General features: G+C 41.2%; 1 protein-coding gene across 1 annotated transcript in view; it reads left to right on the top strand.

Annotated features, from left to right (window-relative positions):
- The first annotated feature begins 3,315 nt into the window (after positions 1-3,315).
- Positions 3,316-15,044, top strand: part of LOC122939036 (patched domain-containing protein 3-like) — a 47,317-nt gene continuing 35,588 nt past the window's right edge. The window contains exons 1-2 of the mRNA XM_044294964.1: positions 3,316-3,605; positions 9,961-10,082. Coding sequence (XP_044150899.1) covers positions 3,402-3,605; positions 9,961-10,082 — 326 coding nt within the window. The 5' untranslated portion in view covers positions 3,316-3,401. The remainder of the gene's footprint in view (positions 3,606-9,960; positions 10,083-15,044) is intronic.

Raw genomic sequence — 15,044 nt, 5'->3', positions numbered from 1 at the left:
GGTGCTGATTACACAGCATGAATATTGCAAGGTGTGCAATATTGGGGGGGGGGGTCAGAAACCCAGTAAGTATCTGGTGTGCAACACCTCTCCATTACATAGAGTTGATCAGGTTGTTGATTGTGGCCTGTGGAATGCAGAATATTTGCAGGAACTGGAACACGCTGTTGTATACGCCGATCCAGAGCATCCCAAACATGCTCAATGGGTGACATGTCCGGTGAGTATACTGGCCATGCAAGAACTGGGATGTTTCCAGCTTCAAGAAATTGTGTACAGATCCTAGCAATATGGGGCCGTGCATTATCATGCTGCAACATGAGGTGATGGTCATGGATGAATGGCACAACAATGGGCCTCAGGATCTCGTCACAGTATCTCTGTGCATTCAAAATGCCATCAATAAAATGCCCCTGTGTTCGTTGTCCATAACATACGCCTGCCGATACCATAACCCCACCGCCACCATGGGCCACTCGATCCACAACGTTGAAGTCAGCAAACCGCTCACCCACACTACGCCACGCACGCTGTCTGCCATCTGCCCTGAACAGAAAAATCAGTGAACAGAACGCCTCTCCAACGTGCCAGACGCCATCGAATGTGAGCATTTGACCACTCAAGTCGATTACGACAACGAACTGTAGTCAGATCCAGACCCTGATGAGGACGACGAGCATGCAGATGAGCTTCCCTGAGATGGTGTCTGACAGTTTGTGCAGAATTTCTTTGGTTATGCAAACCAATTTTTGCTACAGCTGTCTGGGTGGCTGGCTGGTCTCAGACGATCATGGAGGTGAACATGCTAGATGTGGAGGTCCTGGGCTTGTGTGGTTACACGTGGTCTGCGGTTGTGAGGCCGGTTGGATGTACTGCCAAATTCTTTGAAACACCTTTGGAGATGGCTTATGGTATAGAAATGAACATTCACTGCATGGACAACAGCTCTGGTAGACATTCCTGCAGTCAGCATGCCAATTGCACGCTCCCTCAAACGTTGCAAAATCTGTGGTATTGTGCTGTGTGATCCAACTGCACTTTTCAGAGTGGTCTTTTATTGTGGGCAGTCTGAGGCACACCTCTGCATTATTCATTCTGTCTAATCAGCACCTTGATATGCCACACCTGTGAGGTGGGATGGATTATCTCGGCAAAGGAGAAGTGCTTACTAACACAGATTTAGACAGATTTGTGAACAATATTTGAGAGTACTTGCTCGCAGATGAAGGTGGGATGAGGCAGGCGTGCACACGTCAATGTGCTGTGTCCCGACAGAGGCGCGTGATAAGTGACATCATCATGCACGCCTGCGCCGGGATTTCACTACCGCATAGGCCTCAGGCCTATTAGGCGTGAAGCGCATGGCGGTGATAGGTGACGGGAAAGGGAGCTATGCGCTCCCGTGCCCCGCCGCAGTATGTGGGCATTCGGGTCGGCGTTGGGCCCCCCAGCGGTGCTGGGCCCAGGGCTGCCGACCCGAACGTCCCTATTGTAATCCACCACTGCTGGTTCCTACACTGTCCTGAAAATTGTAGGCTTAGGTAAATCCAAGAAAGGCTGTATATTAGTGTTAGATACCCATCTGCGGAAGCCACCTTGACGCCTGGTAGATGGGCCCAACACACGTTTGATCAAAAAGGTGCACAAAGAGCTTCTATTTTTCCATTTATAGTAGGTATAATACCACTTTAATTTAGAATGATCCCCATTTATCAACTCTATTGTTTGTATGTGAAATGTTGTGCAGTCATTTTTTTATCAGCCATGTTTGCTTGATGGATATGCACCTGTGACTATGAATATAAATGTGCTAGGGTAGCACCTCTTTTAGACTGAGCAACGTCCATCTGCCTAAGGCTACTGAGCAGAGTATAAATGTAGCTGGTTCCTACACTGCCCTGAAAATTGTAGGCTTAGGAAAGTCCAAGAGAGGCGGTATATTAGTGTTAGATACCCATCTGCGGAAGCCACCTTGACGCCTGGTAGATGGGCCCGACACACGTTTGATAAAAAATGCTTCTATTTTTCCATTTATAGTAGGTATAATACCACTTTAATTTAGAATGAACCCCATTTCTCAGCTCTTTTAATTGTATGTGAAATGTTGTGCAGCTATCTTACATGAGAATATGTTACCTATTTGGTATTTAATATTACCATCCATAAAAACCTTAAAGGGAACCTGTCAGCGGCAAAAGCCATCCCAAACTGCCAGCAGTACCTTCAAGTAGCCGGCAGTGAGTTTTGAATGATAATTTTCTTACCGAATAGCCGGCTGTCAGTCACAAGAGAAGGGGCAATGGAAGGGGGCATGGTTACCTTGATTTAAAGCAAGGAGGTCTGACTGGAAAATAGCGCGGACGGAGGATAAAAGAACGTTTTTCATACTTCTGCCTCATCAGAATGCAGTAAGAAAATCATAATTCGAAACTCACTGCCGGCTACTTGAAGGTACTGCTGGCGGTTTGGCATGGCCTTTGCCACTGACAGGTTCCCTTTAAAAGTTTAAACCAAACAATTGTAGTTCAATAGCCTGAGCCTGTCATCTATTTAATTTGGCTGGTGACCTAAAATCCTGTTCCTGTGAACTTGTTTCTATTTTATTTTCATTTGGAATTACAAAAAGTTTAACCGTCATCTTTGGATGCAGTTACCTGTGAAATGTTGATCATTAGTAACCATGTCATCCAGATATAATACACTTCCCTATTCCTTGTAACCGCTTAAAGGAGAATGAGACCATTCATCATCCGGTGCTGCCACTGATGTATGTCAGGTTTGCTTGCTGTTATATGTTTGCTACATGTATTATATTAACAGTGCAAACTTTTTCTCTGTTCTTTGCAGGTAACAAAAGACTGGCAATGGGCAGGTGTCACACAGACTGTATCCAGAGACCTCTCTCTCTTGGCTTCCGTCAGCTTGGTAAGCTGGTGGGAAGGTACCCCTGGTGGTTCCTAATAATTCCTTTTGTTTTATCTGCTGGGTTGGGAGCAGGCTTTTACTTTTTACATGAGAGGAAAGCGAACGACATAGAGGATCAGTTCACACCAATTGGAGGTCCAGCTAAAACAGAACGAGAATTTGTAATAAAACGTTTTCCCACCAATGACTCTGGGCAGTTTTCTGCACAGCGACTGTACACAGAAGGTTCTTTTGTCTCTCTCATAGCAGTCAGCACGTCTGATAATGTCATAAATGTTAACACGTTCAAGGAGCTTGTGCAGCTGGATGAGATGGTGCAGAACTTCACAGTGATAGGACTTGCAGCTAATGCAACGCTCGCATTTCAGCAAATATGTGCAGAGGTCCAAGGACAAAAATGTATTACAGCGAATCCGCTCTTATCTGTAGTAGAAGGTAATGTGAGTCTGATAGAGACAATACCTATAAGTTACCCCATGTTTCAAAATAGAGCGTTCATAGGAACATATCTGGGTGGAGTGACACTGAATTCAGACAGTACTGTGAAAGAAGCCAAAGCAATCAAATTAGTATATTATTTGAGAGAAGACAGTCAGCACGACAAAGAAAACAGCCTGCAATGGATCAACCACTTTATCAAATTCTTTGCAAAGAATGCCTTACAACTCAATCACATCAAGGTAAGACTGTTTCATACGTTCAGTAATGTTTTGTGGCAAATAATGAACACACATGTTTTTGTCATAATGAAAATTTCACTGCGTAAACATAAGTATTATTATTATCCGTACCATTGTATGATGCTTCTGTAAGTCATCACATTCTCCCCTAGAGGTAAAATCTATTAACTGTGTGTTTTTATGTTAATTACTCACCATTTGATTTTCTTTGTGCTGTATCATCAATTATTTATTATTTTGTTTTGTGGTTTTACTAAAAGTGTTGGGTTAGAAAAACTAAAGACAGTTTTGTTTTTGTATTTGAACTTTGATTGTAGGTTACTGTACATAGTATGGTTGAAAAAGAAGACATAGGTCCATGAAGTTCATCCAGTGGATGGAAAGGGGTGTGAATTAACCCTTTCAACCCCAGGCCAGTTTTCACCTTCCTGCCCAGGCCTATTTTTTGCAAATCTGACATGTGTCACTTTATGTGGTAATAACTTTAAAACGCTTTTACTTATCCAAGCCATTCTGAGATTGTTTTCTCATCACATATTGTACCTCATGACAGTGGTAACATTGAATCAAAATATTTCATTTTTAGTTATAAAAAAAAAAATTTACCCAAAATTTGGAAAAATTACTAAATTTCCAAATTTCTATTTCTCTACTTCTATAATAGATAGTAATAACTCCAAAATAGTTATTAATTTACATTTCCCATAGGTCTACTTCATGTTTGGATCATTTTGTGAATGCCATTTTATTTTTTGGGGACGTTAGAAGGCTTAGAAGTTTAGAAGCAAATCTTGAAATTTTTCTGAAAATTTCCAAAACCGACCTTTTTAAGGGCCAGTTCAGGTCTGAAGTCACTTTGTGAGGCTTACATAATAGAAACCACCCAAACATTTACCCCATTTTAGAAACTACACCCCTCAAGGTATTCAAAATTAATTTTGAAAACTTTGTTAACCCTTTCGGTGTTCCACAAGAGTGAATGGAAAATAGAGATGAAATTTCTGAATTTCACTTTTTTGGCAGATTTTCCATTTGAATCAATTTTTTCCACTAACAAAACTCAATATTTTTGTTAGTGATGCACCCCTAGAGTAGAAACTCCAAAAACTGACCCTATTTTGGAAACTACAGTATAAGGTGGCAGTTTTGTTGGTACTATTTTAGGGTACATATGATTTTTAGTTGCTCTATAGTACACTTTTTGTGAGGCAAATAGCTGTTTCGGCACCGTTTTTATTTTTTGCTATTTACAATGTTCATCTGACAGGTTAGAACATTTGGTGTTTTTATAGAGCAGGTTGTTACAGACTCGACAATACCAGATACGGTATGACTACTTTTTTTGGGTTTTGCATATTAAAGAATTTTTGAAAAATACATTTTTGTGTCTCCATATTTTGAAAGCTATAGTTTGCTTTATTTTTTGGGCAACTGTCTTATGTAGGGGCTAATTTTTTTTCGCTATGAGATGACGGTTTGATTGGTACTATTATAGGGTACGTATGTATTTTTGATCACTTAGTATTACACTTTTTGTAATGTAAGATGACCAAAAATTTATTTTTTGACACTTTTTATTTAAATTTTTTTACGGTGTTCATCTGAGGGGTTAGGTCATGTGATATTTTTATACAGCAGGTTCTTACGGACGCAGCAATACCTATTATGTATACTGATTGTAAATTTATTTAAGTTTTACACAATAATATCATTTTTAAAACAATAAAAGTGTCTCCATAGTTGGAGAGCCAAAGTTTTTTTTCAGTTTTTGGGCAATTGTCTTAGGTAGAGTGTCATTTTTATGGGATGAGATGACGGTTTGATAAGCACTATTTTGGGGTGCATATGACTTTTTTAAAGCTTGCTATTACACTTTTTGTGACGTAAGGTGACAAAAAATGACTTTTCTTACACCGTTTTTTTACAGTGTTCACCTGAGGGGTTAGATCATGTGGTATTTTTAAAGAGCAGGTTGTTACGAATGCGGCAATACCTAACATGTCAACTTTTCACATTTAACACAATAAAAGCATTTTTGAAACAAAAAAATCATGTTTATCATGTCTACATAGCCTGAGAACCATAGTTTTTTTAATTTTTGGGGCGATTGTTTTAGGTAGGGGCACATTTTTTGTGGGATGAGGTGACGGTTAGATTTGTACTATTTTGAGAGGCATATGCCTTTTTGATAAAAATGTTTTTTAGCACAGTTTTTATTTTATGTTTTTGACGGTGTTCCTCTGAGGGCTTAGGTCATGTGATACTTTTATAGAGCCGGTCGATACGGACGTGGCGATACCTAATATGTCTACTGTTCTTTTTAATATGTCTACTGTTTATTTTATTTTGGGAAAAATACGCTTTTTTTTACTTGAAACTCTTAATTTTTTGGGAGAAACTTTATATTTTTAACTTTATTTTTGGCCCTACTCTGGGAATTTCAACTTTTGGGGGTCTGAACCCCTTTACAATGCATTACAATACTTCTGTATTGTGATGCATTGGCTGTAAGTGTATGAGGCTGGATCTCACAGGGTTACATGGAAGACAGCCATGATGCCTAAGGAAGGCATTGGGCTGCCTTCCCCGCCATCGAGTCCCCATCACAGCAGCGCTCGGACCAGATGGAAGCTCTCTCCCTCCACCCATACATCACACGTGCCGAGGTCAGCGCGGATCGCGGCACATCAAAGGTTAATACGCTGGCATCTGTGTTTTCACCAATGTCGGCGCATACAGCAGGGGTCCGGCTATCAGTCACTGCCGAACCCCTGACGCTGATCGCGCGCGTGCAGCTCCTGCACCTGCCCGATCAGACCAACGTAATAGTACGGTGCTGAGTGGAAAGTCACGTCCCGCTGCGCCGTACTATTACGCCGCTGGTCAGGAAGGAGTTAAGGGAAGGGGAAGGAGAAACCAGAATTCTACCCATTTTCATAAGCATTCATCTACCTATTTGTCTTTTTTTTAAACCATCCACTATTCCTTCTGTGACCATGTTTTAATGTTCTTATGTAGAAGAATAGGCCATTTGTAAGTTTATATAGGTTAAAAGGCTTTTTAGATATTCTTGCACTGATGTCCTATCCTTGAATCAGTCATCAGTATCTGATCAGTGGGGTGCTGACACCCAGGGCCCCCCACCAGCTGCTTGAGAAGTCACTGGCACTCTTAATAGAGTCGCAGCCTTGTTGCTGCATTGTCTAGGCCAGGGATGGGCAAACTGCTGCTCTCCAGCTGTTGTAAAATTACAAATCCCATCATGCCCTGCTGTAGGCTGATAGATGTAGGCAGACTGGGTATACAGGGAGTTGTAGTTTTACAACTGCTGGAGAGCCGCAGTTTGCCCATCCCTGGTCTAGGCCATGTGACGTCATGTTCATTGGTCACATGGCCTATGCTACACTTAGCCCCATTGACGTGAATGGGCTGAGCTGCAATACCAAGCACATATGGACGGCGCTGTGCTTGGTGAACAGAGAGAAGGCTGTGGCACTACTGTGAGCACCAGTGTCTTCTCAAACAGCTGATCGGCGTGGGGGCCCGGGTGTTGGACCCTTACCAATTAGATACTTATGACCTACCTGGAGGATAGGTCATTAGTTCAAAAATCCTGTAAAACCACTTTAATCATGTCTACTCTTAGACGTCTCTTCTTAAGACTAAGTAAGTTTAATTCCTCTAATCTTTCCTCATTACTAAGACCTTCTATCAGTTTAGTCGCTCTTCTTAGTACTTTTTTCCAGCTCCAGGGCATCCTTACTGTTAACCGATGCCCAAAACTGAACTGCATATTCCAGATGAGGCAGCACCAGATCTTTGTAAAGTGGTATCTTTACATCCCTTTCTCGCGAGTCCATGCCTCTTAATACCTGACAATATTCTGCTAGTCTTAGAGGCAGCTTATTGACATTGCATCATGCTGTTAATTAGTCTACGATGATATACAAATACACCCAAATCCTTCTCAACAAAAGACGCTCCCAGTTTTAGTCCCTCTAGGACAGGGGTGCACAACCTGCGGCCCGGGGGCCACATGCGGCCCTCGATACCTTTCTGTGCGGCCCCCAATCATCTGGTAACAGACATGTATGTCTATGTCTTGTGACTGCTCACATGTATCTTTCATTTATTTTCCCAATAGATGGGAGTACTAGAAGTGTAATTAGACATTTATGATATATACTGTATGTTCAATATGCCATAAAAATAGTATTTTAGTTGGTATCACCCCTTTTAAGTTTTATTTTCGGCCCTTGGAATTGGTTCAGGCTCACAAAGTGGCCCCCAACCAGAAATGGTTGTGCACCCCTGCTCTAGGACATATGACATATTTTAGTATCATATGTGCTAGTTTTTGTACCCAGATACATAACTTTACATTCATCCACATTTAATCTCATTTGCCAAGTGGATGCCCAAACAATTAGAGTGCCCAAGTCAGTTTGTAGTTTATGGACATCTTCCATAAACTGCACAATACTACATAGCTTGGTAATTATTCCATCCTCTATATCATTAAAAAATAAATAATAGGGGACCTAGAACTGAACCACTTATAAACCGGGACCATGTAGATTAAGAGCTCATTCACACGTCCCAAACTGTTTTGCGGTCCACAAATAGCGGATCCGCAAAACACGGACATCAGCCATGTGTGTTCCGCATTTTGCGGACCGCAAAGGGCCAGCACTATAATAGAAATGCCTTTTCTTGTCCGTGTCTGTGGACAAGAATAGGACATGTATTTTTTTGTGGGGCCACGGAACGGAAGTGCGGTAGCGGACCGCACACTGTCCCATTGAAAATGAATGGGTCCGCACCCGCTCCGCAAAATTGCGTAATGGATGCGGACCCATTTAGCGGACGTGTGAATGGACCCTAAGAATCATTTATTTTGGGGATTTATTTTTTCTTGCTCTCTTTAGTCAGCAGTCGTTTATTTTGTATTTTTGCAGAATCTATTTCTTTTTTCCCTTTGTAAATTTCAAAGGCTATGGTTGACCTCTCCAACTTGTATTTTAAAATGCCCTTTTGTTGTTTATTGCACTTTTTACAGTAACTGAAAGCCTTATGAGGTTTAATTCTAGCCTTATATACTTTTTACCTATAGAAATACATTTTGCAGTGTAATTACCCTAAGTAGATTTAAAGTTCTCCCATTAATCCTCTTTTTTTAATAGCTGCTGCCAGTCTATGCCCTGAAATGCTGCCTTCAACCTAGCGATAGGTCATCAGTATTAAAATCCCATAAAACCCCTTTTTACTGCTACTTTTTTGGAGAGTAGTTTGGATCCATTGACTCAAGACTCCTCTTCTATATAGGAGCTCCTTCTTTATCCAGTGTGCACCCCCATATTTAACTTAGATCATACATTTTAGGCTTTATTCAAATTTGCATCAAATCCACCAGGGTGCAGTTTTTTAATTGTCAGAATAATATAGCATACTTGGCTATTCTGCCTGCCCTACAAATAGAAACACGATGGAAGCTAAGTAAATCTCATTAAAGGGGTTTTCCAGTACTTTGATATTGATAACCTGTCCTTAGAATAGGCCATCAATATCAGAATGGTAGGGGTCTAACAGCCAGCAACTCAACATTTAGCTGTTTTTGGGCAGCTGCCAGTGCTGGAAACCATACAGAGGATGGAGCTAGTCTAGTATTCCAGACCATGGGGTACTACAATTTGTATATTGTTTATATTGTTATATATTATGTATCTCATTGTTTGATTCTGGCTGTAGCTACCAGCAAGAAAGGGATGGCAAATGCTGGCAAAGAGCAGGGCTTACCACCCTGTTCCTCTCCTCCTGGTAGAAATGAGCAGGTCCTGTCCAGAGACAGAGGGGAGAGGAGGAAACTTGTTAAGCTCCTGCTCCTGATACAAATTTTCCAGAGAGAACCAAACCAATTTCCCTCAAGTAAAGCCTTGAGATTCCAGAGAGCAGTGTGGACTGCTACCATCATCATTTAAGACACTGCTTAAATGACCACTAGGCCAGTATCACCTAAGTGCTGAATTGCCACCAACCAACCTGCTCCATATCCTCAATAACCCCAATACAATAATCACAAAAATCCAGCAGGTTTGAAATATGACTATCATGTTGCAGTTTTAGCAACTGGTGGGTCACAACAGTAACCCATTCACTTTCATTATTTACAATGCAGGCAGCGCTACACTGTCACCTTTGGCAACTAAAGTCATCATGTTGCCGAAATCTAAACCAACATGGAAATGTTTCTCTATATTTTTCTGTAAAAATATTATAGTCAGTAGTTAGCATAATGGTTGTTTTTCCTCACAAAAAAATTAACTATGACATAACATGTATCTATTTTTTATACTAGGTATCTTATTTCACATCAGTATCACGACAGCAGGAATTTGATGGCACAACAAAGACTATAATTCCGTTGTTTTCTATTACCTATTTTGTCACCATATTTTTTTCCATCATGTCCTGTGTAAGGTAAGGTAATTTGTGTAATAAAATACATCATGTGTAGAGATAAGCAAAGTATTGGAAAATTCGATTCGGCTGCTTTGCCAAACTTTACCAAAAAAAAATTGCATCTCGTGGCGGGTGGGCCTCCGCCATCTTGCTTGAAGATTTGAGTTGACGTCATCACGGCCAAGATGACGCCATCATGCTGGCTGGTGGACTTCGATTTGCTTAAGGCCTCTTGCACACAAATTACAGTCACAAAGAACATTTATTTTTATGCAGTGGGTGCAATGACAGGGAGCGGAGATTGCACCACTCCCCGTCATTGTATCCCTCAGATGACGCATTCATACATGATCGCAGCATCTCATGTACATAACACAGTGTAAAATTTTAAAATCATTACTTACCTGATCGATTTGCTCTTGGTGGGTGGGCCTTTGCCATCTTGCCTGAAGATTTTCGAGGCCTGAGTTGACGTCATCACACCCAAGATGACGCCATCATGCTGGCCGGTGGACTTCGATTTGCTTAAGGCCTCTTGCACACTAACGTTTTTTTTCCGGACTGTATACGGAACCATTTACTTCAATGGATCCGCTAATAAAAAGAAAAAGGTACTCCGTATGTCTTCCGTTTACATAGACCCCTATATCAGACCTCCAGACCAGACCCCCATATCAGACCTCAGACAAGACCCCCATATCAGACCTCCAGACCGCCATTAGACCTCCAGACCCCCATTAGACATCCAGATTCCAGACCCCCATATCTGACTTCCATAAGACCTCCAGACCCCCCAGTCCGACCTCCAGACCCCCAATCAGGACCCCATTAGACCTCCAGACCACCCAGTCAGACCTCCAGCCCCCATTAGACCACTCCAGACCCCCGATCAGACCCCCATTAGACCTCCAGACCCCCATTAGACCACCCCAGACCTCCAGTCAGATATCAAGCGCTTCTCTCCCCCTTCTCATGCAGACTAGTGAGCGCTTTTATTATGGAAGCGCTCGCTAGTATTCCCTTTATAAGATGCACTGCATCTTATTAAGGGAAAAGCAATGAGTGCTTCCATCTGTATTAATGGTAGCTCTCATTTCTTTTTTTCTGGCACCCCCCTGGGCACGCCACTGCCTCTATCCGTTGTATAGTGGATGGAGATGGACACTGCAGTACTGCTGTCAATCATTTAAATTAAGAACTAAGTAGTGAACTGAGGTACAGTGCCTTGCAAAAGTATTCACCCCCCTTGACTTTTTTAGTATTTTGTTGCCTCACAACCTGGAATTAAAATGGATTGTTTGAGGATTTGCATAATTTCATTTACAGAACATGCCCACAACTTTGATGATGTTTTTTTTTTTATTGTTAAGCAAACAACAAATAGGACAAAATGACAGAAAAAGTCAATGTGCATAACTATTCATCCCCCTAAAGTCAATACTTTGTAGAGTCACCTTTTGCGGCCATCACAGCTCCAAGTCGCTTTGGATAAGTCTCTATAAGCCTGCCACATCTTACCACTGGGATTTTTGCCCATTCCTCCTTGCAAAACTGCTCCAGCTCCTTCAAGTTGGTTGGTTTGCGCTCAACTCTGACCAGTTTCCCAGTCCCCCCAGCATGATGCTGCCACCACCATGTCTCACTGGGGATGGTGTTCTTTGGGTGATGTGATGTGTTGGGTTTGAGCCAGACATAGTGTTTTCTTTGGCTGAAAAGTTCAATTTTAGTCTCATCAGACCAGAGCACCTTCCTCCATACATTTTGGGAGTCTCCCAAATGCCTTTTCGCAAACTCACAACATGCCTTTTTGTTTTTAGCTGAAAGTAATGGCTTTCTTCTGGCCACTCTGCCATAAAGCCGAACTCTATGGAGTGTACGGCTTATTCTCATCCTATGTACAGATCCTCCAGTCTCTGCAGTGGAACTCTGCAGCTCCTCCAGGGTTACCTTAGGTCGCTGTGCTGCCTCTCGGATTAATGCCCTCCTTGCCGGTCCGTGAGTTTTGGTGGGCGGCCATCTCTTGGCAGGTTTGCTGTTGTGCCATGTTCTTTCCATTTGGTTATGATAGATTTGATGGTGCTCCTGGGCATCATCAAAGATTTGGATATTTTTTTATAACCTAACCCTGACTTGTACTTCTCAACAACATTGTCCCTTACTTGTTTGGAGAGTTCCTTGGTCTTCATGGCAGTGTTTGGTTAGTGATGCCTCTTGCTTAGGTGTTGCAGCCTTTGGGGCCTTTCAAAAAAGGTGGGTATATGTAATGACAGATCATGTGACACTTAGATTGCACACAGGTGACATCATTTCACTAATTATGTGACTTCTGAAGGTAATTGGTTGCACCAGAGCTTTTTATGGTCTACCTAAAAAAGGGGGTGAATACATACGCACATGCCAATTTTCTGTTTTCTATTTCTAAACAATAGTTTTATTTATATATTTTTCTCATTTTACCTCACCAACTTAGACTATTGTGTTCTGATCCATCACATAAAATTCTGATTAAAAAACATTGAACTTAAGGCTGCAATGTAACAAAATGCAAAAAAAGTCAAGGGGGCTGAATACTTTTGCAAGGCACTGTATGTAGTTCTGGCACTGGACCTACTGCAGAACAGCTAATCGGCAGGGGAACGAGTGTCAAATCCCCGCCAATAACGTATTAATGGATTATCCTGAGTATAGAAAAATCCTGGACAAGTCCCATTTAAAGGGTTTGTCCAGGATATTACTATCCTCAGGATAATCCATCAATACATTATTGGTGGGATCTGACACTCGCTCCCCTGCCGATTAGATGTTCTGCAGTAGATGCAGCGCCAGAACTACATACCTCAGTTCACTACTTAGTTGTTAAGTGAAATGATGTCTGGACTTGTCTGGTTTAGTCCATATTTGTATATCTTATACAGTTACAATGTTGTATAATTTTGATTTAGTCTATGCTAAATAGGGTGGATTTTCCCCAGAGGTATTTACATTGTGGATTTTGCTGAAAAATCCACAGATTTCCACTGTGGATTTTTTTCTGCAGCATATGGATGAAAATTCATAAACATTTATTCTACTTTGCTGGTGCTGTAATACACTATAGATATACTGACAAAAATTCTGTGGCACGGACATGCAGCATTTTCACCTAGTGTGAACATACCTCTGCATTGTGTTGTTCCTCTGTTATGCTTTCGGGAAATATATAAATACATTGAGAACTGGGCTTTACAATACCTTACTTAAAGGCTGCAGAGTTGTCTCTGTTTCCGACTTCTCTATTTTACAGGCCCCGGCTGCTTTCAGAATGAATGGACTAGTTGGCTTCTTTTCTGTTGCCCTACCTATTCTCTAAGGTGTTGTACCCTTCTTTTAAGTAGCAACAACCTCCGCTGGTTACTTGCAGGAATAAAGCCAGACTATGTCTCCAGCAGCAGCCACCAGCTCCCACTTTCATGTGCTGTCTAACCCTATGTGCACTTCTGCATTGTGAAATCCAGCAGGCTGTTCCAGCACCTGCTGGAGTGAGCCATATGTGGCATAGCCAGATAATTCTGTGAACCGCCACATCTTCATTGACTATATAAAGGGATCCGATAGGGATCTTGAAGCTTTCTGACATAAATACTGGCTTTTGTCTTTATTTACCCCAAAAAAAATGTCTCTACTGCTCTCTATTCCTGAGCTTCTGGAGCTGTGACAGGTGACAGTAAGTCAGGAAGATGCCAGTAGCATAAAGGTTAAGAAATGACAAGCTCAGATTCTTGTCTACAAATGCTCGCAGTTTAGTGAATAAGATCAATGAACTTGAGGCTATAATGACATCTGAGAATATAGATGTAGTGGCTGTTACTGAGACGTGGTTCAAGGGGAGTAATGGCTGGGATATAACAATACCAGGGTTCTCTCTATACAGGAAAGACAGAGAAGGCAAAAAGGGGGAGGGGTGGCCCTGTATGTGAAAGATAGCATAAAATCTAATTTGATACAAGTTAGCGAGAACAATTTAGAGTCAGTTTGGGTTACCTTGCAGCTTGATAATCATAAGGTAATATATAGACCACCTAGCCAAGTCAAAGAATTTGATGATCTACTAGTTGACAAAATAGCTAAAATGACATTGAAGGGGGAAGTTATCATTATGGGAGACTTCAATCTTCCTGATGTAAACTGGAAAACCAAAATATCTAGTTCTGCCAGGAGTACAGATATTCTAAATTCCCTACTGGGATTATCTCTACAGCAAGTAGATGAGGAGCCAACCCGGAAGGAGGCCATTTTAGATTCACAAATGGGAATTTGGTATATGATATTACTGTAGGGGAAAGCTTGGGATCTAGTGATCACCAGTCAGTATGGTTTACTATAAGTACAGTCACACCACACAAAAACAAAAGTTTTAGATTTTAGAAAAACTGACTTTTCTAAAATTAGATTAGTGGTATACGAGTCCCTATCAGATTGGAACAGTTTCATTGGAGTCCAGGAGAAATGGGACTTCTTAAAAGTGGCACTATTGAAGGCAACAGAAAATTGTATTAGGCTTGTCCGCAAAATCATTAAAAACAAAAAGATAGCATTTAGGAATTATATAAAAAAACAAAACAAGGATGACAGGCAAATTTATAAGATTAGGCAGAGAGAGGCCAAACAAGTTATAAGAGCTTATAAAGCACAGGCAGAAGAGAAATTAGCTCAGTCAGGGAAAAAAGGCGATAAGGCATTCTTCAGATACATAAATGAAAAAAGGAAACTAAAACAAGGAATTACCAAATTAAAAATAAAGAAGGAAGGTATATGGAAGAAGATAAAGAAATAGCTGACTGCCTCAATGAATACTTCTGTTCAGTTTTTACAAAGGAAAATGAAAAGGACCTCAGTTAGGAAAGAAGACTAATGAATCTTTTGATGCATGTGTCTTTACAGAGGAAGAGGTTCTAAGTCAGCTGTCTAAAATTAATACAAATAAGTCACAGGGGCCTGATG

This window comes from Bufo gargarizans, chromosome 5 (genome assembly GCF_014858855.1).
Source record: "Bufo gargarizans isolate SCDJY-AF-19 chromosome 5, ASM1485885v1, whole genome shotgun sequence".
Classification (NCBI taxonomy): Eukaryota; Metazoa; Chordata; class Amphibia; order Anura; family Bufonidae; genus Bufo; species Bufo gargarizans.
This window is presented reverse-complemented; position numbering and strand designations above follow the sequence as displayed.